A 25,292-nucleotide genomic window follows, 5' to 3' on the forward strand; every position below is an offset into this window, starting at 1 on the left:
GTCACCATTTTTGTATAGAGGTATCACTTTGGAGATTTTAAGTTTGTCCGGAAATATCCCTTCACTAAGGGACAAGTTTGCTATGTGCACTATAGGTTTGACAACACATGGAGCAATTTTCTTAATTATTGATACAGGTACATCATCCAACCCAGAGGACATTTTGGATTTCAAGCATTTAATGACTTTTAGAACTTCATGCTCATCTGTTGGCATTGCCATCATGCTGGTATTTTCCATGGGAGTTGTCACTGTTGGTTGTTACTTAAATTTACTACTTAAAGTAAGGGGAATATTTACAAAATAATTGTTTACATAGTTTGCCATGGCATCTTTTTGTATGGAAATATTTTCATTATTTTTAAGATTGATTTCCTGTTCTTTAGTTTGATCCCCAGTTTCTTTTTTTACCATTCTCCACATCATTCTGGACTTGTTACTAGCCTGCCTTATTAATCTATCATTACTTAATAATTTTGCTTTTGCTATTACTTTGCGGTAAGTCTTTTTTTGTATGTCCTCACATATTCAACAAACTGCTGATCATGACATGTTTTTAACTTTAAACTTAGTAATTTCATGGTTTCACTTGACTTTTTAATTCCGGGTGTAATCCAGGTCCCTTTGGATCCAGATGATCTATAACTCAAAAGCTTTTTTGGGAAACACATTTCAAAGTATGTCATAAAAGTGGAAGCAAATATATTGTAAGCATCATTTGTGTTTGTTTGTGCCAGGACCTCTGACCAAATTGCATTTTTTAAATTATTTTTGAACTGATTACAATTTTCATAGTGAATGAGGTGCAAAGACAATGGTACGCCAAAAGCATTGTACACTGGCGGAAGCTTCCACCAGAGGACGTGACTGTCAGAGGACAATGCCCTATTCTGAATCATGTTAAAGCTGCTTCTCTCTGTCTACATTTTTGAAGGGATGTTTAACATGCTGTAACTGTTGGGCTCCACTGTACTCCAATTAAATTTACTTTATGATTGACAGATGGCAGTGGTGGGCAGCAGAGTTGCTGCCCTGTACACAACATGCCATGTGCTCATGCAACTGATAGTTGCATGTGCATTAAAGAGAAACAACATGTCTGCTTATTGGCTGCTGTTGACATCTCTGTAGGTAGGGGCGAGGGGTGGTGGAGGTGCAGATGTGAGAACCACTGTGGCTGTTGCGGTGGTAATGTGATAAGATCCCAAAATCACACACTATGGCAATCACACAAGTATTAAGTCACACAACCACATGTTGCTATGTACCAAATTATCTAAATATTATGAAAAGATAGACTGCTACTCTCCATAAAGAAGACATGTTGAGCTGCATACAGGCACGATAAAAGAAACGGTTCCATATTATCAGTAACAATCTTTACATCATGCCTATCTGCAACTTGTCATCTTTATGGTGAGTAGCAATCTATCCTCCACGTAATATTGTTGATATTCCAACCTGGACTTTCTTTTGTTTTCAATTATCTAAATAAGCGTGTAAAATTGTAAGAGGTGAACACAACTGAATTTTTGCCAACATACTGTAACATTAACAGATGCATGCCAGTTATATTTGAATCACTTTCATTATCGGCTGTGTACTCATTAGAAATGCTGTCAGAATTTAATGAAATAATAAATTGTTCTGTGTTATTTTACACTAACATTCATTCTTCCAAGCTTTCGTTACTACTTCCTTCGTGTATCTTACAACATTATGCCAATTTGACAACCAAGTTTGGTTTACAGCATCCTCTGTCAGTCTTTCCACTTCTGTAAGCAGACTTTTTTGTTGTTCCTTGCTACATAACTCTTAACTTCAGCTCACATGACTTCAGTGGAATAGAAATGATAATGATATGATGGCAGTCTAAGGACCCAATGTCTAAATTATTTTAACAGTTCATCTACAACATATAGAGATAAAGCTGCTTCATTATGAGCCACGAGATCCAGTAATTTGCCCTTTCGACAGTCATCTTGTATGGGAACATTTCTCTATTGTAACCATTTCTCTATTGTAACCATTTGATAATGTATTGTTTTCTGGAACGTGCCTTATCAAGATCCTCGAGGTTATGTCCATAACTGTTACCAACAGTTTACTCAACTTTTTTATTGTTTACCCAACTTTTTTATTGTTCTTTGATATCAAGAGCTGAAGAATGATTCACAGATTCTAGCTCTGTATGCCTTTAGTGAGATAAATCTCCACTGCCTATTAATACAACAATTAACAACTAAAACCAAGGGATAACAATTTATATAAATTCTCAGCTTTTCATGTTCATGGGTGTAGAAATAAAATAATAAAACAGTTTATTATATTGATAAAAGTAGCATACTAACTAAACTGAGAGCTAGCTTATGACCACAATCCTATGAGAAGATAGTTTTCTTGTTGTTGTGGTCTTCAGTCCTGAGACTGGTTTGATGCAGCTCTCCATGCTACATAGTTTTCTTAGAGAAAAATAACAGGAAGCTTATATTTACTCAACATTCATGGCCTGTTCAAATCAAGCATAAAACGACCACATTTTTCACAGCAAGCTCTCCAAACAAACTGCTTTAAATTTCTTAATTTCAGAAACATCACAATAACTATGATCACTATAGGCAACCTGTGAGCTTTTAACCAAATAGTTTATTTGGGATCATGTGATAAAAATTGTGAATCTGACATTTTTCTTTTCAGTATTTTGTGCGGAAACTAAAATGTTTATTGTGCATACCAACTTCAGCAGCTGATATATCTTTGTCTTATTTGCATAAAAATGTTTTTATTGTGGGGCAAATCAAAACTGCATTCTGTGTGCTCCTTCCCCTCTTGTCCCCTTGTGACCTGCCCCACCTTCAATGCCCTCCTGACTCTGCATGTCATGTCAGGTGGCAAGGCTCTGCTAATCGTTCCCACAGAATAGGCAACACAGTGAGCAAACGAAACCAAACAAACAGTTGCGATTGGCTGACACCAGGCTCCTACCATTTGACTTGCTGATATGTAAATCATGAAATAATTTCAATTGGAGTATAACCTTAGTTTGTTGTATTGTACTGTCCGCCACTCGTCTCCCACTGACAGGTAAATTTCCTCTTCAACGACAAGATAATAGCATCCTAAAGGATACCACAGACCACTAGGTAATACATTGTTTTCCTCACTGCAACATCAGCTTTCTCATTTCCCTGGATTCATACAAAGCCCAGTGCCAAGAAGAATCAGAATTACTTTCCTTGCCATTGTAGTATGGAAAGGCATCTTGTACATTTTGTACCATATTGTTTGCTGGGTACATTTGCTAAAGATTCTATTGGGCACTTAGGGAATCAGATTGGTTGCATCTCGTCTGCACCAGTACTTTCAGCACTGGATAAAGGTCTGTGTCAAAGATCATAAATTTGTCTGGAATCAAAACCTAGTGACACCTGTAATGGGAAAATAGTAAGTTGCCAATAGTATTGCCCTGCTCAGACATATCACGGTAAATAACATATCAAATTTGATGAACATTTAAAAATTCATAAAATGGTTGTCTCAAGTTAGACGAAGTACAAGGAATCTTTCTCCAGCCTTGGGTTAAAGCATCAATTCCTTAGGAATAAAGGAAACTGAGCACTGAAACACTGAAGAGTTGGGTCGTCAAGAGGTGTGCACGCACGCATGCTCCTAAGTTGCTATACGGTACCAGCTGGATGTATAATGCCAGAGATGCATTTCAGCAAGTGGACTAAGTTGGGTGGGGAATGTGTTGGGTGGGGTGGGGTCGGTAGAGGGTGAGAGGCAGGGAGAAGAGTTGGAGATGGGTGACTAGTAGCTCAAGAGGAGGCAACTGATTTGCTGGTTAGGAATGCTGGAGGGAGGGGTGACTGGTGCACAGGCTGGGCATGTGATGCACAGATTATGGAACTGGCGGGGAATGGTGCATGCTGAAGGTGACATGGGGATGTGATTTTGGAGGGTGTGACACAATGGAGGGGAGAATACTGTTGGGTGGAGGTGTGGGGGCAGTGGACTATCAGAGATTCAGGCCAGGATGGTTACAGCAGCAGAGGACACTGTGTTAGGGTAACATCCATTGCTTAGTTCAGAGAAAGGATCTCGGGTAGCATGTCCCCCTTTTCAAGGCATGGTGATAGATAAACAAAACCTTGAAAAGGGATATGGTTCAGTTTTTCCAGTCCAGGGTGATACTGAGCATTGAGGGGGACACTCGTAGGAGCTGATTCGTGGGGCCTGTCGGAGGAGTGGGGTGTGTGAAGATAAGGCACAGGAAATCTGTTTGTGTATTAAGTTCATGGGATAGTGCTTGCCTGTGAAAGCCTTTGTAGCGGTTCTACCTTCTTCGTTTATTGATTGTCCTCGGTGTCGACATACTGCGTTGCTACATTGGTTGAAAAGTGGGCTGACTACTGTAAATAATGTAGCCGACAGGTACACATTTGCGTTTCACTGATTTTCTTTCACTTTGCACAGCCCCCCCCCCCCTCAATAATACACACTAATATATGTATGGCCAGTGCACTATTGTTTAAACTTTCTGTAAGCCTCATTAATAGTTTGCAGGCGAACCTCCACATACTGCTACAATAGTTTTCTGCGTAACATCTACGAGCAGTAAAAAACACAATTACACAGTTCACAGTCCTTCAAAATTGAACGGTCATTGTCACTGCTTTAACATATGGCCTATTGGTGTAACACTTATTTCACTGTTAAGTTGATACATTGTTGTCGTTCTAAGCAATACAGGTTCCTCATCAAACTCGGCCGTGGACTGACTGTCCCGTGACCAAAAATCGGGCCCTTATATATCCTCACAATAATAGGTGCAGAAACTACACATTGATCGAAGTTTACTTTACAGAAATTACAATTAAAACTTATCTCATTAAATTAACAGAATACATCAAAAAATTTACTTCTTCTTCTACAAGGTTTAGGCTGAATTATTTGTTTAAATGATGAAATGAACATATAAAGTTATGTAAACAACACTTTTGATAAAACTGTTAATTACTTTGGAATATACTTCAAGAATACTAGCATTTCGTCTTCCAAATGTTTACAATTAGTACAGAATTTATATTTGTTTATACGTCAACAATAGAATGTAACTTACGAAACAATTACTGACTTCGCCCTATAATGAAAGGTACTAAATAGTAACAGTCAAAATAAATTAGAAAATCAATTACATACATAAAACTAGGTTCAAAAGTAGATCTGCTGTTCTTTACTTTAAAACTGAGGGTCAACCTTCCTCTTTTATGGAAATGCAGATTATAGTCATGTATGTTAATGGTAATTAGTTAAGAACAATATGAATTTCTAAGGAGGCAGATGGTAAAAGAGGGGAATTAAAATTATCCCAGCTTGCTTTGTCACACCTTCATGAGACATTCAGCATACTGGGAAAGGGATTTCTCATCACTACAAATAGAATGTCCAAGGGAGCCATGGATATTTGGGATAGATTTTTTGGTGTGGATGGGATGGAAGCTGTTGAAATGCAGGTACTGTTGGCATTTAGAGGTTTTCACGTGGACATAAGTGAGGATGGAGCCAGCAGAGATGTATAGGTCAACATCCAGGAACGTGACATGTTGTGACGAGTTGGTACAGGTGAAGCAGATGGGATAGAAGATGTTGAGGTCGTGAAGGAATGAGGATATGACGTTTTGTCCCTGAGTCTGGATCATGAAGGTACAGCCAATGAACCTAATGGCCCATAAAGAGGCTGGTTGTGCCATGGATTTATTTGTATGCCCTCCCTTCAAAGGAAATCTATGACATAGGCATTGGCACCTTCATGGTACTCTCCTAAGCCAGTCTGTTTATGGGCCACATAGAACCTTACTAGTCTCCCAAAACCCCAAACTCCTGGTCTGGTTCAGGTTCATTGGTGGTATCTTCATGAGCCAGACTCATGGACAAGACACCCTATCATTATTCCTTCACACCTCAACACCTCTCTCCCATCTGCTTCACCCGAGCCTGCTCAACCAAATGCATCACCTTCCTGGACTTTGATCTACACCTCTCTTATGGCTCCATCCACTCCTCTGTCCATATTACACCCATCAACAGCAGCCATCCATTCCACACCAAACAAATCCCTTATACACAATTTGGCTTCCTGTGGATGATGTATTTGTTATGATGAGAACTCCCTTTCCCAGTGCATCTAAGGTCTCATGAAGGCTTTCACAGGCAGGCACAAGCCGCCCCCCCCCCCCCCCCAAGGGAGTGCCCCCCTCATCACCCAATATCACCCTTGATTGGAATAACTGATTCATATACCTTGTCAGGGCTTTGATTATGTACCATCAGGCCCTTAAATGAGAGACATGCTAACCAAGATCCTTCCCTTCCCTCCTGAAGTGGTATTTCATACCCCACCCAATGTACACAACATCCCAGTCCATTCCTATGCTCACAGAAATCATTCCCTGTGGAAGATCCAGGTGCAAGACCTGCTCAATACACCTATCCAGCACTTCCTACTCCAGCCCTTTCACAGGCTTATAATACACCATAAGAGGCCGGGCCAGTTGTGAAAGCAACCATGCCACACACCATCTCTGCTGCAAACACTGCTCAGATGTTTATGTCGGTATGACTACCAACCGCCTGTCCACCAGGATAAATGGCCTCCACCAAACAGTTGCCAAGAACAATATTGACCACCCAGTGGCACAACAAGCAGCTGATCATAACATGCTCAATTTTTATGAATGCTTCACAACCTGAGCAATCTTGATCCTCCCCTTCACCACCAGGTTTTCTGGATTATACAGATGGCATTTGTCCTTGCAGCATATCCTCTGCTCCTGGTAATTGTCCTAGCCTAACACTACTGTAACCCACTGCCCCCACAACCTCCATCCAACAGTTCCTCCTTCCTCCACCCTATCATCCTCATCCCAACCCACATCCCTACATCACCTTCAGCATACGCTGCTCCCCGCTGGCTTTGATACCTGTGCATCACATGCCCAGCCTGTGCACTTGCCACCCGTCCCTCCTGCATTTCTAGCCAGCCTCCTCCGGAGTAGCTAGTCACTGACGTCCGACCACTACCCCCACCCGTTTACTCCCTCTACCCTCCCCCCACCCAACACAATCCCCAATGCACCTAGGGTGTGTGCGCGTGTTTGTATGTGTGTGTACGCGTGTGGGCATGAGCGCGTACACAGGCGTGCAACTATTTTTCTTTTCTTGTGTGTGCCTGTCGACAACTCAATGCTTTTGATTTTCGGTGAGTGGGTCTCCTTCAGTCCTAAAGCATGTACATTTCACTAGAACTTGCCAACAAATTATACTGCCTTCAGTCATTCACTCTAATACAGAGCTCTGCAAATTGCACCTTTATGTTACTCCCAAATGGACGGCATATGCATATTCACTGACTATCAAAAAGATAATTTTAGGTTGAAGACCATGTGACCGACCTGGTACACATACATGTTGCACTATGAAGTAAAGTTCCACCAGACAGTTAAAGATGGTTCCGCAGCCTCAGCACAAAGGTTGGGTGTGGGGTTTGTTTGAAGGCTCTTATCACCAATCTAATGGCCTGCTGGTGAATTAAAATCCAAGCTCTTTATATATTGTGTTCACGCAGAACCACAAACAGCACAGCTATATCTGCTGTAGACGATTCAGCAATAAAAAACAAGGAAGTGCAGCCTCCCCAATTTCAGGCTATCCTTCCTGCCCATCACAACCTCTTTGGTTGTTTTATGTTACATGCACTTCATTCGGCTGAAGGAGAAATCCAATCAGACCAAAGGATGCGATGTGTGTTGGTTTGTGACACGAACTGTTGAAAAACATATAAGAAAAGAAACACATTATTACTGTAAATAGGGTCACATTCTTTTGTGAGTGATAGCATTTTTTGAAAAGCTCCAGTACACATTTCTATAACAAAAAAGACCAATAAAAAGAGATGAAAAACTGTATTTGGTCTTTGTAGAGGTCCAGGGCATCTCAGGAATATTACTACATAAACATTTTATTCTTTTGTAATTTGGAACTCACTTCTGGTGAACTACGCATTAAGAGATTCGTCGTTTTGAACAATTCTGCTTCGGTAATCAGTTGGTTAAAAGGTTTATATAAACTTCTAAATTATACCATACTTTGAAACTTCTTACCTTTTTCATTGACACTACATGTTGCATACTGTCTGTTCACATGAATGTTTTCCAAAATGTCTCTTCAATTGAATGGAGAGAGAGAAAAAAATTACTACCTGCCACATGGCAACAGAGCTGCTCAAACAAATGAAAGGTGACACCCTCAAGTCCAAGTTCCAACAAACTGGACGAAATTATTGAAGGAAATGAGACTATTCAGGTACTCCAGTACAAATTCATCCAGAAAAAGAGACAAATTATAGTAACAGAAAGATCAATGAAAAGCTGTAAAAAGCAGGTATTTGAAAATCTGACATGAGAAGGAAAGGGAAAGAAAAAGCAAATGACCATGACGAAGCATTGAGGGGGTAGAAAAAGAAAATTAGGTTCAATTATGTCAGATAAGTACCTAGAAGCAAGTAAGAATATTAGTTGGAACAAACTCTATTCTTATTGATAACATAATACAGGGAGAACAAAAGCTACCTTTAAATTAGGCCATAATTAAAAGGTATTATGTATTTTGAAATATTTACTTTATGAGTCATAATTACAGCTGGGCATAACATTTTTTATGTAAATATGAAGGAAACTATCTGATCACAAGAACCAGTACTTATTTCAGGTAACAATATGTATGGAGTTGTCTACCAGTGCCAAGAGAGTCAACAGTGAATCTCATGTCACTTTCTATAGATAACACATTCCACCTCAGGTTACACCACTTTTCTTTGAAAAGAATTCCCTAGACTCCACAATCTGATTGGTTTAGGAAGATGAATGGACAAATATACTTGTTACGCAATACCCTGCCACAACGCATACACTTCAACACAAGGGCTGTGACTTTACTATTCCAACTACTTGGACAACTTAACTCATTAGGTGTGGTCTCTCAGACTGTGCGAAAATTTTCGAACTTGCTCTCCTAGGGCAGTTGTGGTGGAATGCTTCTATACTCCCCTACCCTCCTTAGATTGCCGAGCCTATGGCATTTTGTTGTCAGTTGCGTTATCGCTTTCTGTATTTACTGTTGACACATGTTATTGATAGGTGTTGGAGTCTCTTAAACCGCACCTTGTGAACTATGTACTTGTATCCTTCAGTACAGTACCGTATAGCTCATTATGTGTTGGCACGAATGTGTCATTTTTAACTTTCTCGAGTTTGATGAAACTGTTAGTCGGTCTACGGAGGAAGTTGTCAATAATATAGATCAAGAAATAAGCAAAAAAGATGATGATTTTACAATAGCCAGTGATCACAGTTCTGCTATCAAACAAGAGTATCATTCAGAGGAAGCACTTCTGGGAAAGTTGTGATGGGGACCTCTCTGCTTCTTCACTGAAATACTTAATCCATAACTGGTACACCTGGGTCCTAGGGACTTGAGAGAAATTTATTTTTTGCTCTCCCATCATTCAGTTGGCTACCAGCCCACAGCATTGTCACACGTGTGTCTCTGCTAGTTTTGCATCTATAAAAGCACATGGGTCCCAATGACCCAGTTGTACCTGCAGTGAAAGTTTATTTTCTTTTATTGTACTAGATTTCATAAAAATGGGTGAGGAAGACATCATCAATACTCAGAACGAACCAGTGGGCAGTGATATTGATGATACAAGTGGAAGTGACAGCGTGTGTTGTGCTCATAGTGTTTTGGTGATTTGGATGAGTAAAAATACTGAATTTAACTGGTAAAAACAATAAATGATTTAAAACCTGAGATTTTTAAGCAATTGCTGCTTTTTTTACCATTTTCATAAATAAGGTATATCATTTGGCTGAAAATGTTACCATAGAATCTTCCCAGAAGCTATGACTGCAGAAATCTTTATACTGTATTTGAACTTTTCTTTCGGTTTACAGCTTTGAAGAACAGTCCATTTTGATTGTAAATGTGTAGTTACAGTTATACAGGTTATTGTTTATAGCTCATGAGTAAGACTTGACAAATGTATGTTTCTCACTTTTTGTGCTTTAAGTACTTCACTGTCTTTTTATACAATTTATGGAGGAGATTACCAGAAATACTGAAATTGGCTTTGTATCTGGATTAATTCTACCATATTAAATAGTTAGTATTTAAATTTTATCAACTTTGTTATTTTCTTCTAAAACCTGTTCAAAATTTATCTGGGTCCCAAGGACACAAGTGTACCTTGTGTGTTAACATTTTTTTCTGAACTTATTGGGTGGAATTTTTATGTCAAAATTTAAATCCTGGAATTTAGTTTCATTTGGGAATTTATTTGCTACAGAGTCTATTTATGCACACTTAAAAAAAAAAAAAAAAAAAAAAAAAAACACAAAATTGGATGAGTAAAAATGCTGAATTTAACTGGTAAAAACAATAAATGATCTAAAATCTGCGATTTTTAAGCAATTGCTGATATTTTTTACCATTTTTCATAAATGTTCAGCACTTTAACAGTCTATTTATGGATACTATTAAAAAAAAACACACACAAAATTATGTGCTTTTGTATGATAAACAGTAAAATGCTGTAGGCTTTGTTTACTGCAATAAAATAAACTTAAAGCATTTAATCAACACTTAAATAATTGTGAAAATGAATTAAAAATTTCAAATGATTTTTGCCTTAAATCTCGTTTTAAACATAGGGGTCCCACAGGCCCCATCTCGTGGTATATATTACAGAAAAGTCAACTCGCGAGATAAGGGTTAACATCTTAATGCTACACAGGCAGAGACCTATTCTGCAATCTCTGCATTTTTCTCAATCACTCCCCTGTTCAAAACTACATCACTTTAGATCTATTTTTAATTTATTAATTTTTCTTGTAGTTTGAAGATTTTTTGTATTTCTTTCCACAGCCTGTTCTTCTCAGCTTATTCCTACATCTCCTCTATGCTTCCATTTTCAGTTAACCCTCTATGGGATGTGGTATTCTCTGTAATGATATCAGATGTGGTATGCAAAATTGATCACATCGCTTAATTACACTTGTTTTATTACATTTTAATAATTAAACACTTTATAAATGGCAAATATCTTCACAGAAAGATGAAGATGATATAAAAGAACAAGAACAATGATAATATTAATAATTCTGTTGTCTCGATCATCACTGCTGGAATGTGATAACAAATAAGAAATTTTACCGAAGTCAGAGCAGGAAGTTTGAATGTTCATCAAACAGATTGGCTTTTAACAAATTTTGCAACAATATTTTGTCAGTTTTCTCTTCACTGTGCAGGTATTACACTTCTTCCTCTTGACCCAAGTTTCACCTTCTACTTCTTCAAATGTCAGTCTATAACATTTTTGGATCTGCTGAAGGTCCGAATGAATTTCTGTGGTGTCCAAACTTCTTCACGCCAAATGATGCAAAACTAATGCAAAAGACAGTTGTTTCAGGAATCTTCTTCTTCTGATACATGTTCCATTGCTGCCAAAACAAAATTATTCATGCTTTTGTTCCACTCATATTGATCACTGCAAAATGTATAACCCTGGGCCAAAAGTGCTCATTTCTTGCAACATTGTATGAACTGGTCAACTCATCCACAGTTCTGACTCAACCTTTTGAGCCATTATAAAATGTTACAATGGATTAGTTTTGTTTATCTTCTCTGTAAGCATCTACTGAATTAATCTCACACTAGGATCATATACATTTTTAGAATAATAGGAAACTGCAATACATCATTTCTTGAGGTCAAAAAGTGAACTCTGGACAGATCTTCCTCTAGTGGTAGTAAACTTCGGAGGAATCTCACACTTCTTGTCTTCAAAACAAAAGAAAGAGTTTTTCCTTCCTAACACTCCTATCAAGCCAATATTGGCGAACCACTCATCTGCAAAACTTTCGAGCTTACTGCTAAACAAATTCACACAGTCACAGAACCACTTCTAAAGGTCGGTTGCTTATGTCATTGAATCCTTCCGATTCCAATTATATGGTAAAATATTCATGCGTCCACAAGAGCAAATATCTTAATGTATTGTTTGTTTGGCCTGCTGCATTTACATATCGGAAAGAGCTGCACCTTCCACAGAATTCTTCCAGTTTCTCATCTACTGTAACATTTTTCCTAGAGTATAGGATTTATAACAGTTCTGTACAAACATAGAAAATATTTCTCGAATTGCAATTATCTTATTCTAAGAAATACAGCAATGGCCACTTTTTTATGTATTTTATTTATGCCACTACAAACTGCTGATTGCTGTATTTCTTAAAATATCATGTTCCACAGCCACGGCGGTCAACTGGCAACAAAATTGATAAATTATTGCCTTTATCTTGTGAAATCGTCTCCTTTCATCATGGATTGCATGACAGCAATGGCACTACATTATGAATTTGAAATACTTTACATTCATTATGAGGTGAACACTTTCCAATACTGTCCCCATTGGCTACCCACAGATCTCCTAAGCTTTTCCTGTTACTACTGTTAACAGCAGCTAAAATAAGAGACTGATTAAGGCTTTCAAATCAATAACATCTGTTGGTTTTCCATCTCTCTCTCTCTCTAAGACCAAAATGAAGATTTGTTTTCTCAATATGCTGATTTGTTTACAGAAATATAATAGACAAAATGTCATCATCTATGAGGCAATTCCAGCATTTCAAAGCTGTTCTCACTGCTTTTGCTGCTCCTGTAGGCCTAGGTAACTTTCAGATAATACTACAGGCCATGAAGCATACTCTCTCTGATGGTGGAACTTTATTTCATGTTGTGTCTTTGTTAATTCCAATATAACAACACTCATTTTTCTCAAGTACTTCTACATCATCCTCATGGTTGTTTTCATCTGTTTCTGAATCTTTCTGCTGAACTTCAACATCTTAGTCACTCACGGTGTCCATTTTGTCTTCAAAACCATCTTTAACTTCATTATTATCCTATTCAAACACAGTCTTTGTGACTTCTTGCCGGCCGCTGGTGGCCGAGCGGTTCTGGCGCTACAGTCTGGAACCGCGCGACCGCTATGGTCGCAGGTTCGAATCCTGCCTCGGGCATGGATGTGTGTGATGTCCTTAGGTTAGTTAGGTTTAAGTAGTTCTAAGTTCTAGGGGACTTATGACCTCAGCAGTTGAGTCCCATAGTGCTCAGAGCCATTTGAACCATTTTTTGTGACTTCTTAAATATGTTCTGGCTCAAGGGGATTGAATATATTACTGTAGCTTGCCATGATCAAGCATATCCCACCTAAAATAATAAAATTTCCATAAAATAATGCAATCCAACACTGTGTATCAATCTGATACTTTACATTCAGAAAGCCATAACAATCCATCAAATGATCCAGAAGGGAATAAATGTATTGCATGTTCTAAAGTAGCTGTTTACTTCTTACAAATTTATGTTGATAACCAGATAAATGTACTGTTGAAATGAAGCAGGAGTGGGGGCAATGTACCAAACAGAGCTATCAGCATATCCCAACGACAGAGCAATTGCTCCAATACAGAAGCACACAGCAACGAAAAGGGTTAAGAGAAGGGAAGCTGCTAAGTCAAGGTGTAACTGCTCTTGATTGTTGACAAATAACTGATAGAAAATTTTGATGTTCATTAATCTGTTCAGCTGTGCTTGGTGAAAGGTTGATTACACAACTTAAGTCCTACCTGTTTCAAAATTTTATTTTTAAGTTTCTACTCTCTTCCTATTCCCCTAAATCTTGTCTGACTAAAATCCTGGCCACCAGTAAAACTCCTGAAGACTTCTATGCTCAACAATTCCTTGCTTCCTCTTGCTGGATGAAAGAGTGCTTAGTATAAAATGAGTGTATGAGTACCTTTTATTTGACTACTAAAACAATGACTAGTTTCGGGCCAAGACCCATTTTTAAATCATCATAACAAAGTCAAAAATGGCATTTCTGAAGATGCCAAGACTGTACAGTAAACATGAGTGAGAGAGACACGGATAGACGGATGTTGCTGCACACTTCTTGTTCTTGTAATACAACGCTTTATGTTTATCTTTGGTGTTACCGTCTGTTAGGCCTACCTATCACAAACGGGGGACAGTATCTCCGAACTGGCAATAGTTGTCAGTTTCAGATTATGAAACAAAACAGTGAACAGCAGTGTAAGTCGTCTGACTTATTATCATATACTGCCTCTTTTATTATCCAGAACTTTAAACAAGTTTCCTAAAACATTGGATCCTAGTGACATACTAACAAAAGTAGGAAAAGCTGAATTAGTTTGCAGTAAATACATAGATTAAAATGAGAAGCTATCATGCTATACCATGTAACAAGATGGAGGTTGTGGGAAACAAGAGTTACATAAACAGAAGGAATAAAGGGTGTGTCACAATACCCAAGTGCACATACGATACACAGAGAGGACACATGGTGTAAATGGTAACTGTTTGTGATGTACCTCAGTGGTAAAGGGAATACCTCAGCGATAAAGGGAACTTGAGACGAATAATTTGATGTAGATCACTTGCAGTCTACTAAGGAGGGACACAACCTTGTACTGGCCTACAAAAACTACATACACTGTAGCAACTTCATCATGTGAGAATTTTGACATCAGCTATTTTGTTACTTTTACTAATTTAAACCTTTTCGTGAGGGTAATGAAAGATAGAAGACTTAATGTAAATGTTATGCAAAAGCAATTCACATTTAAAATTCAATCTAAACTTAAAACCTACAAGCACAGTAGTAAGAAGCCCAGACATACAAAACTATTTAACTGTTAGTTTTATACTTTTAAAATTAAAAACATTTCAACATAAAATTTAGACAAACATCAATTTTACATTTTATAGAGGCAACAACAATGTGTTTCTAATATTTGACGGCAATTTCAGTCAACATCTCTTATAGCTGACATATGCTGTAGCTTAGGTGGCTTTTATAGGCCAATCCAAGGTTGTTTCCCAGCTTGGTAAACTGCAAATGTCCTATACATCAAACTGTTCATTTTGAATTGCTATACACCACTGTGGTACACTGTAAACAGTTGTCATACAAGCCCTATATAACATAATAATATCAAAGCAGATATTGCAAACACTTACCAGTCTCCCCAGCCCATCGTTTTATTGGGAGCAGAGTTAGACGAGATTTGTTCCACATCCAGTTTCCACAAGGCCTTCAAAGCTCTCAGGGCAGCCTGAAATTAAATATTAGGTGGCAGAATGTATTACTTCAAATTCACACAAACGCACGCCCGCCTGCCCTTTACTTACTGCCAGATAAGTATTGGGCACACATGTTCACTATCAGTTGCATCTTATAAGTACTAGTTTCTGTAGCAGTACATAACACTCCAGAGACGTGATGTTTATCCTTACTTCTTCTTATCAGAGAATGATACTTGCAAATGAAAATTATAAAATAAGGTGTTGCAGGTAAAACCACACATATTTTGTGAGGATTGTTATTTTATCTGCATGTGGTGAGTGATGTCGAGGGATGACACGAATCTTCAAGAAGGGATGGCATCCCAGCAACTTTGTGGGAGGGCATAACTGCAGGGTGTGGAAACATGAGTGCCAAGGATTGCTTACCTACTCTGGAGTGGTGCAGGTGTCTTAAGGTGCTATCTATAGTAATGAAAGTTATGATGTGTAATAAATGAATGAAATGTGCTTCATATAGTCAGTGCCGAATATTGGTACTGACCGAAGCTCTTTACATCATGTCAATATATGGGTTATTCAAACAAATGGACTTTTTATGTTATTCAAAGGAAGTAAAAAATTGTTATAGAGTCTCTTAACAGAACTAGCAGTGAAGTTGGAGAATGACTCCAGTAACAATCTTCCAAGCAGTCACAGTCATGAACATAAAAAGTAACGTGGTCTGCATTAATGATATTCCAGCATGTTGCTAACCACCATGCAAAAAACATCACAATTAATAGCACATACCTAAGATGTTAGCTGATAAGGTTCATATAATCATCTAATTTTATGACTGTGGTAATCAGAATACAAATTTCGCTGTTACACATTATCCAAACTTATATAGTGAATATCCCTGTCATATAATTAGATAACTATATTATCAGAAATTGCTTTGGCACATGCTAAGAAACTGCTGATGATGGGCATGCACGCACAACATTTGTACAGCAATAAATAAATAAATAAATAAAAAGAATAAATTAATGAGGACACAATTTACTTCTACATGCATGAATTTTTTTGACAGCAACTTTTTTATGAACATCAGTTAATGAAACAGATGAAAAGTGATTTACAAACAAACTCACCTGTTCCTGTGAGGCATCAACTGTTGATCCAACACCGAGACAAAGTGAAGGCTGGTTTGTTGCCAATGATACCAAACTTAAGAATTCATCATTAGGCTGCATAAAACAAGCAATATTTTGTTACACACATATTAACTTGATGACAAATAATATCTTACCTAATGACACTTTAAATTTGTTCATTGTTATGTACTTTCTTTTTCATGCATAGGTGTGTGCCCCCCCCCCCCCCAAATCTTTATTTAATTTTATCAGTTCTTCATCTTTCCTGCCAGCTTTACTGCTCTATGTGTTTACAACACTAGTCATTTCTGAACAACCACATTCAAACTCAGTGAGGTGATAGTAGTGGTATCTTTGTCACTGTAAAGGCTTTCTACTTAAACCTAACTAACCTAAGGACATCACACACATCCATGCCCAAGGCAAGATTCGAACCTGCGACCGTAGCGGCCGCGCGGTTCCAGACTGTAGCGCCTTTAACCGCTTGGCCACCACGGCTGGCTAGGCTTTCTTGACTAACATCAACTTATCATGTTCAATCTCAAAGGTAACAAATGCCCACGACTGTTACAGCAAATATTTAAAGCAAACCTGATCTGCATCATAGTGGCACTACTAGCGCCACTCTTATGTAGCTGGTAGGATATTGGAAGAGACATCACCTTTTAGATGTTGAAACACACCAACCAACTTCTGTTTATGTCACACAACTGCTTCTTAGTGTTGTTGTTTCTGTTAGTGTCTATCTGCCACAAAAATCCCTGATAATTCCACCAAATTATGCATATAGATGTCAAGTAGTCTTCCGAGAAAATGTTCCATTGAAGTCTTTGTATTGCCCACGAGTCATAACCTTAGCTCCACTTCTAGGATACATTTTCCATTGGAACAACTTCCCATCATTTCTAAACAATCAACACTTTTCCTTTTAATGATAGGCATTTTCTTGAGCAGCCTGTAGAACTGCCATCCCATTTCACCCTAAATCACAAAATTATTTGTGATGATTAAAAGCAGAACACTTTTTTTTTTAGTTTCATACATGAAAATAACTGTCAAACATTTCATTTGCAATACAGAGTTTTAATGCTACTACTTTTTATTTTTATTCAATGACAAGTGGTTTGAACGTGTTGATCGTATCAGTTAACTCCTGTAACAGTTACTGCCAGAACTTAGTGGGTAGAAAAATCACCTCCCAGTTATTCTTAATACAGTAAGTGTGTAGATTGTCACATACCAATATTACATTCATATCTATTTGTACTGTGAAGTACAGTGAAGCCAATTTATACTTTACAATACTGATATTCTGGTCAGATTTTACAAGTCTCCTTTTTCATGAGGGTGGCAACAGAAGAGTCTCTGGAAATAAATGACAATAAATTCAGTGACATTATCTATTTATGTGTGTCCTTACTCTGATGTATTTTGATTCAACAGGGTTAGTCTTTCTCCCCTGTCACTGTCAACCTGTACATGAGAGTGACAAAAAATAAGTCCTTAAGTGAATCAGAAGAGACCAAGAACTATCAATGCAGGTGGAAACCAAAAAGCTACAGAAAATATGACCTCAATCATCCATTAGTATACACCAGTAAACCCAATTCTTTAAAGAATTGAACACTTACGTATAAAACAATTTCAAAAGTCTGATTACTTTACAAAAGAATTAATGTACTGAATATCTGGCATTAAGCATATAAGCAAGAAAACGTTTAGAAAAGGTTTGAAATCATGCTTTAAGTTTGTTGGAAGTCAGTAACTGTTCTCATTATGAAACCTGGATGAATATAGTATGGGTACTTCACACTCTATTTCAAGTAAAAACAGGTTTCCCCTCCATCTTAATGCCTATGATGTCTACCTTCAGAACTTTGTGCTGTAATATAATTTTGCAAGAGCATTTAGTGGTATATGCGAATACTGTCTAACAAATTGTGTTGCAAATAGAGTCAGTGGTAAAGAAGTAATAAATTATAACATCTTGCCTGATGCTGCACAAACTGCACAAACAATGAAAACATAGTGACAATTTTTTTTCCTTTTATTGTTTCTTGGAAGGCTGTCAGCAAGAGAAAAACTCCACAAATGTTAGAAATTGTGTGTAAAGTTTGTTGTAAGTCACTAGGTCTTATTTTTAAATAATGGGTGAATATAATCTGGTTATTTGCATGTAGTGAATTATGCTGCTTCAAGATATATACACAGTTTCTAACTGTAATACTTGTCTTACTTTGTTAAACCTGTAACATAAGATTTATACCATTTAATGAGTAGATTCTAATAGCATTTTAAATTTGGTCAATAATTATATAATAAAAGTAAAATTTTTGTTGCCCATGGAACCAGTTATATAGGCAACCTACAATTGGAACTGGATTCCAGGAAAGTCACTCAGAAATATAAATGCACTGAAGAAAATGTAGTACCACAAATACCACTCACTACAAAAACTCTCTTTTTTTGTTTCATAATATTCTATTCCTAATTTTCAAAGGCTCATCCACTGTTCCCACCATTTCTCAATAAAATATCCCGGGATTGAAGAATAAAGTAGATGAGCTCCTGGTTTGTTTAGATGACACTGAATCTTATAATGTAATAGATATACTATGCCTGTCTGAGCTTCACATTGTGTCTGATATGCAAAAGGTAAATATCAGTGGTTATAAACTAGCTGCACATATGAGTAGAGAGAATAAGGTGAGAGGAGTTGCCATACATGTCAAAAGTTATCACTGTCTTTCGTATGGCATCATATTCTGGGGTATCTTATCATTGAGTAAAAGAGTGTTCATTGCATTCACTTATGAAATTTGTTATTAACAATCTGAACGAATTCAAAAGTAATAGCGGTGTACATGGCTACAACACTAGGAGAAAGGATGATCTTCACTGCTCAAGGTTAAATCTGACTTTGGCTCAGAAGGGGGTAAATTATGATGCCACAAAAGTCTTTGCTCACTTACCTAATAGCATCAAAAAGTCTGACAGATAGCCATATAGCATTTAAAAGGAAATTACAAGAATTTCTTAATGGCAACTCCTTCTACTCATTAGATGAATTTTTGGATATAGTAAGTGGGTAATTTCCCCAACACCCACAATATATATATATATATATATATATATATATATATATATATATATATATGAAAACAAAGATGATGTGACTTACCGAACGAAAGCGCTGGCAGGTCGATAGACACACAAACAAACACAAACACACACACAAAATTCAAGCTTTCGCAACAAACTGTTGCCTCATCAGGAAAGAGGGGAGGGGGAGGGAAAGACGAAAGGATGTGGGTTTTAAGGGAGAGGGTAAGGAGTCATTCCAATCCCGGGAACGGAAAGACTTACCTTAGGGGGAAAAAAAGGACAGGTATACACTCGCACACACGCACATATTCATCCACACATATACAGACACAAGCAGACATATTGGTCTTTAAATATGTCTGCTTGTGTCTGTATATGTGTGGATGAATATGTGCGTGTGTGCGAGTGTATACCTGTCCTTTTTTCCCCCTAAGGTAAGTCTTTCCGCTCCCGGGATTGGAATGACTCCTTATCCTCTCCCTTAAAACCCACATCCTTTCGTCTTTCCCTCTCCCTCTCCTCTTTCCTGATGAGGCAACAGTTTGTTGCGAAAGCTTGAATTTTGTGTGTGTGTGTTTGTGTTTGTTTGTGTGTCTATCGACCTGCCAGCGCTTTCGTTCGGTAAGTCACATCATCTTTGTTTTTACATATATTTTTCCCACGTGGAATGTTATATATATATATATATATATATATATATATATATATATATATATATATATATCCAAAAACACATCTTTGTTTTTGGATATATTTTTCCTACGTGGAATGTTTCCCTCTATTATAATCATATATATATATATATATATATATATATATATATATATATATATATATATATCTAAAAAGAAAGATGATGAGACTTACCAAACAAAAGCGCTGGCAGGTCGATAGACACACAAACAAACACAAATATACACACAAAATTCTAGCTTTCGCAACCAACGGTTGCTTCGTCAGGAAAGAGGGAAGGAGAGGGAAAGATGAAAGGATGTGGGTTTTAAGGGAGAGGGTAAGGAGTCATTCCAATCCCGGGAGCGGAAAGACTTACCTTAGGGGGAAAAAAGGACAGGTATACACTCGCACACACACACATATCCATCCACACATACAGACACAAGCAGACATATTTAAAGACCTTTGGTCTGCTTGTGTCTGTATGTGTGGATGGATATGTGTGTGTGTGCGAGTGTATACCTGTCCTTTTTTCCCCCTAAGGTAAGTCTTTCCGCTCCCGGGATTGGAATGACTCCTTACCCTCTCCCTTAAAACCCACATCCTTTCATCTTTCCCTCTCCTTCCCTCTTTCCTGACGAAGCAACCGTTGGTTGCGAAAGCTAGAATTTTGTGTGTATATTTGTGTTTGTTTGTGTGTCTATCGACCTGCCAGCGCTTTTGTTTGGTAAGTCTCATCATCTTTCTTTTTAGATATATTTTTTCCACGTGGAATGTTTCCCTCTGTTATATATACCGCACGTCCAGGGCCTCGCTGTGATGGAGCACTTCCTTTCACGCTGATCACCTGCCACCCTACCTAAAACCTCTTTTCTCATTACCTTAGCCAGCTTCATCCTGACCCACAACTTCTTCACTTTTGAAGGCCAGACATACCACAATTAAAGGGAACAGCCATGGGTACCAGGATGGCCCCCTCGTACACCAACCTATTCATGGGTCGCTTAGAGGAAGTCTTCTTAGTTACCCAGGCCTGCCAACCCAAAGTTTGGTACAGATTTATTGATGACATCTTCATGATCTGGACTCACAGTGAAGAAGAACTCCAGAATTTCCTCTCCAACCTCGACTCCTTCGGTTCCATCAGATTCACCTGGTCCTACTCCAAATCCCACGCCACTTTCCTTGACGTTGACCTCCATCTGTCCAATGGCCAGCTTCACACGTCCGTCCACATCAAACCCACCAACAAGCAACAGTACCTCCATTATGACAGCTGCCACCCATTCCACATCAAACGGTCCCTTCCCTACAGCCTAGGTCTTCGTGGCAAACGAATCTGCTCCAGTCCGGAATCTCTGAACCATTACACCAACAACCTGACAAACAGCTTTCGCATCCCGCAACTACCCTTCTGACCTGGTACAGAAGCAAATAACCAGAGCCACTTCCTCATCCTCTCAAACTCAGAACCTCCCACAGAAGAACCACAAAAGTGCCCCACTTGTGACAGGATACTTTCCGGGACTGGACCAGATTCTGAATGTGGCTCTCCAGCAGGGATACGACTTCCTCAAATCCTGCCCTGAAATGAGATCCATCCTTCATGAAATCCTCCCCACTCCACCAAGAGTGTCTTTCCGCCTTCCAGCTAACCTTTGTAACCTCTTAGTTCATCCCTATGAAATCCCCAAACCACCTTCCCTACCCTCTGGCTCCTACCATTGTAACCGCCCCCCGGTGTAAAACCTGTCCCATGCACCCTCCCACCACCACCTACTCCAGTCCTGTAACCCGGAAGGTGTACACGATCAAAGGCAGAGCCACGTGTGAAAGCACCCACATTATTTACACTGTGACACATTTTATGTGGGAATGACCAGCAACAAACTGTCCATTCGCATGAATGGACACAGGCAGACAGTGTTTGTTGGTAATGAGGATCACCCTGTGGCTAAACATGCCTTGGTGCACGGCTGCACATCTTGGCACAGTGTTACACCGTCCGGGTTATCTGGATACTTCCCACTAACACCAACCTATCCGAACTTCGGAGATGGGAACTTGCTCTTCAATATATCCTCTCTTCCCGTTACCCACCAGGCCTCAATCTCCGCTAATTTCAAGTTGCCGCCACTCATACCTCACCTGTCATTCAACAACATCTTTGCCTCTGCACTTCCGCCTCGACTGACATCTCTGCCCAAACTCTTTGTCTTTGAATATGTCTGCTTGTGTCTGTATATGTGTGGATGGATATGTGTGTGTGTGCGAGTGTATACCCGTCTTTTTTTCCCCCTAAGGTAAGTCTTTCCGCTCCTGGGATTGGAATGACGCCTTACCCTCTCCCTTGAAACCCACATCCTTCCGTCTTTCCCTCTCCTTCCCTCTTTCCTGACGAGGCAACCGTTGGTTGCGAAAGCTAGAATTTTGTGTGTATGTTTGTGTGTCTACCGACCTGCCAGCGCTTTCGTTTGGTAAGTCACATCTTCTTTGTTTTTTTTATACAGGGTGAGTCACCTAACATTACCGCTGGATATATTTCGTAAACCACATCAAATATTGACGAATTGATTCCACAGACCGAACGTGAGGAGTGGCTAGTGTAATTGGTTAATACAAACCATAAAGATATGCACGGAAGTATGTTTTCTAACAAAAACCTACATTTTTTTAAATGGAACCCCGTTAATTTTGTTAGCACATCTGAACATATAAACAAATACGTAATCAGTTCCCTTTGTTGCATTGTAAAATGTTAATTACATCCGGAGATATTGTAACCTAAAGTTGACGCTTGAGTATCACTCCTCCGCTGTTCGATCGTGTGTATCAGAGAGCACCGAATTACGTAGGGATCCAAAGGGAACGGTGATGGACATTAGGTACAGAAGAGACTGGAACAGCACATTATGTCCACATGCTAACACCTTTTTATTGGTCTTTTTCACTAACGCACATGTACATTGCCATGAGGGGTGAGGTACACGTACACACGAGGTTTCAGTTTTCAATTACGGAGTGGAATAGAGTGTGTCCCGACATGTCAGGCCAATAGATGTTCAATGTGGTGGCCATCATTTGCTGCACACAATTGCAATCTCTGGCATAAAGAATGTCGTACACGCCGCAGTACATCTGGTGTAATGTTGCCACAAGCTGCCACAATACGTTGTTTCATATCCTCTGGGGTTGTATGCACATCACGGTACACATTCTCCTTTAACGTACCCCACAGCAAGAAGTCCAGAGGTGTTAGATCAGGAGAACGGGCTGGCCAATTTATGCGTTCCTCCACTTCCTATGAAACGCCTGTCGAACATCCTGTCAAGGGTCAGCCTAGTGTTAATTGCGGAATGTGCAGGTGCACCATCATGCTGATACCACATACGTTGACGCATTTCCAGTGGGACATTTTCGAGCAATGTTGGCAGATCATTCTGTAGAAACACGATGTATGTTGCAGCTGTTTGGGCCCCTGCAATGAAGTGAGGACCAATGAGGTGGTCGCCAATGATTCCGCACCATATATTTACAGTCCACGGTCTCTGTCGCTCTACCTGTCTGAGCCAGCAAGGATTGCCCACGAACCAGTAATGCATGTTCTGTAGATTCACTGCCCCGTGGTTTGTGAAACCCGCTTCATTGGTAAACAGGTAGAACTGCAACGCATTGTCTGTTTATGCCCATTGACAGAATTGCACTTGATGATTAAAGTCATCACCATGTAATTGCTGATGTAGCGACACATGAAACGGGTGAAAGCGGTGATGATGCAGTATGCGCATGACACTACTTTGACTCAGTCCACCGGCTCTCACAATGTCCCGTGTACTCATGTGTGGGTTCATGGCAACAGCAGCTAACACACCAACTGCACCCGCTTCTCCTGTGACGAGCCTGTTACGGACCCGTTTGCGTGCTACGACCATACCTGTTGCATACAGTTGGCGGTAGATGTTTTGCAAGGTGCGGCACGTTGGATGCTCTCTGACAGGGTACCGTTCTGCATACACCCTGCAGGCTTCAGCTGCATTTCGTCGACACTCGCCATAGATGAGTATCATCTCCGCCTTTTCAGAGTTCGAATAAACCATGGTCACAGTTCCTACAGCACTACACTGTCACAGACGTGTGGTAACACGGTGTACTACAGTTGGTCTGCGTGCGGAGACGAATGCAGAATAACAATAGCAGCAAGCGCTACATGCGGACACTGCGACAGCTAGACCAAACCACAACAGTGCACTATAGCCACACTCGTAAACTCGGTCGTCATCGTAGGGGGAAAAAGGACGGGTATACACCCGCACACACACACACATATCCATCCACACATATACAGACACAAGCAGACATATTCAAAGACAAAGAGTTTGGGCAGAGATGTCAGTCGAGGCGGAAGTGCAGAGGCAAAGATGTTGTTGAATGACAGGTGATGTATGAGTGGCGGCAACTTGAAATTAGCGGAGATTGAGGCATGATGGGTAACGGGAAGAGAGGATATATTGAAGAGCAAGTTCCCATCTCCGGAGTTCGGATAGGTTGGTGTTAGTGGGAAGTATCCAGATAACCCGGACGGTGTAACACTGTGCCAAGATGTGCTGGCCGTGCACCAAGGCATGTTTAGCCACAGGGTGATCCTCATTACCAACAAATGCGAATGGACAGTTTGTTGCTGGTCATTCCCACATAGAATGCGTCACAGTGCAGGCAGGTCAGTTGGTAAATCACGTGGGTGCTTTCACACGTGGCTCTGCCTTTGATCGTGTACATCTTCCGTGTTACAGGACTGGAGTAGGTGGTGATGGGAGGGTGCATGGGACAGGTTTTACACCGGGGGTGGTTACAAGGGTAGGAGCCAGAGGGTAGGGAAGGTGGTTTGGGGATTTCATAGGGATGAACTAAGAGGTTACAAAGGTTAGCTGGAAGGCGGAAAGACACTCTTGGTGGAGTGGGGAGGATTTCATGAAGGATGGATCTCATTTCAGGGCAGGATTTGAGGAAGTCGTATCCCTGCTGGAGAGCCACATTCAGAGTCTGGTCCAGTCCCGGAAAGTATCCTGTCACAAGTGGGGCACTTTTGTGGTTCTTCTGTGCGAGGTTCTGGGTTTGAGAGGATGAGGAAGTGGCTCTGGTTATTTGCTT

The 25,292-nt window shown here is 39.5% G+C and overlaps 1 protein-coding gene across 1 annotated transcript in view; it reads right to left on the reverse strand.

Annotated features, from left to right (window-relative positions):
- The window catches only part of LOC126194933 (maternal effect protein staufen-like), a 201,056-nt gene that overhangs the window by 1,699 nt on the left and 174,065 nt on the right, over positions 1-25,292 (reverse strand). The window contains exons 10-11 of the mRNA XM_049933319.1: positions 16,362-16,457; positions 15,163-15,257 (exon numbers count right to left, since the gene is read on the reverse strand). Of these exons, the coding sequence (XP_049789276.1) occupies positions 15,163-15,257; positions 16,362-16,457 (191 nt within the window). The remainder of the gene's footprint in view (positions 1-15,162; positions 15,258-16,361; positions 16,458-25,292) is intronic.

This window comes from Schistocerca nitens, chromosome 1 (assembly GCF_023898315.1).
Source record: "Schistocerca nitens isolate TAMUIC-IGC-003100 chromosome 1, iqSchNite1.1, whole genome shotgun sequence".
NCBI lineage: Eukaryota > Metazoa > Arthropoda > Insecta > Orthoptera > Acrididae > Schistocerca > Schistocerca nitens.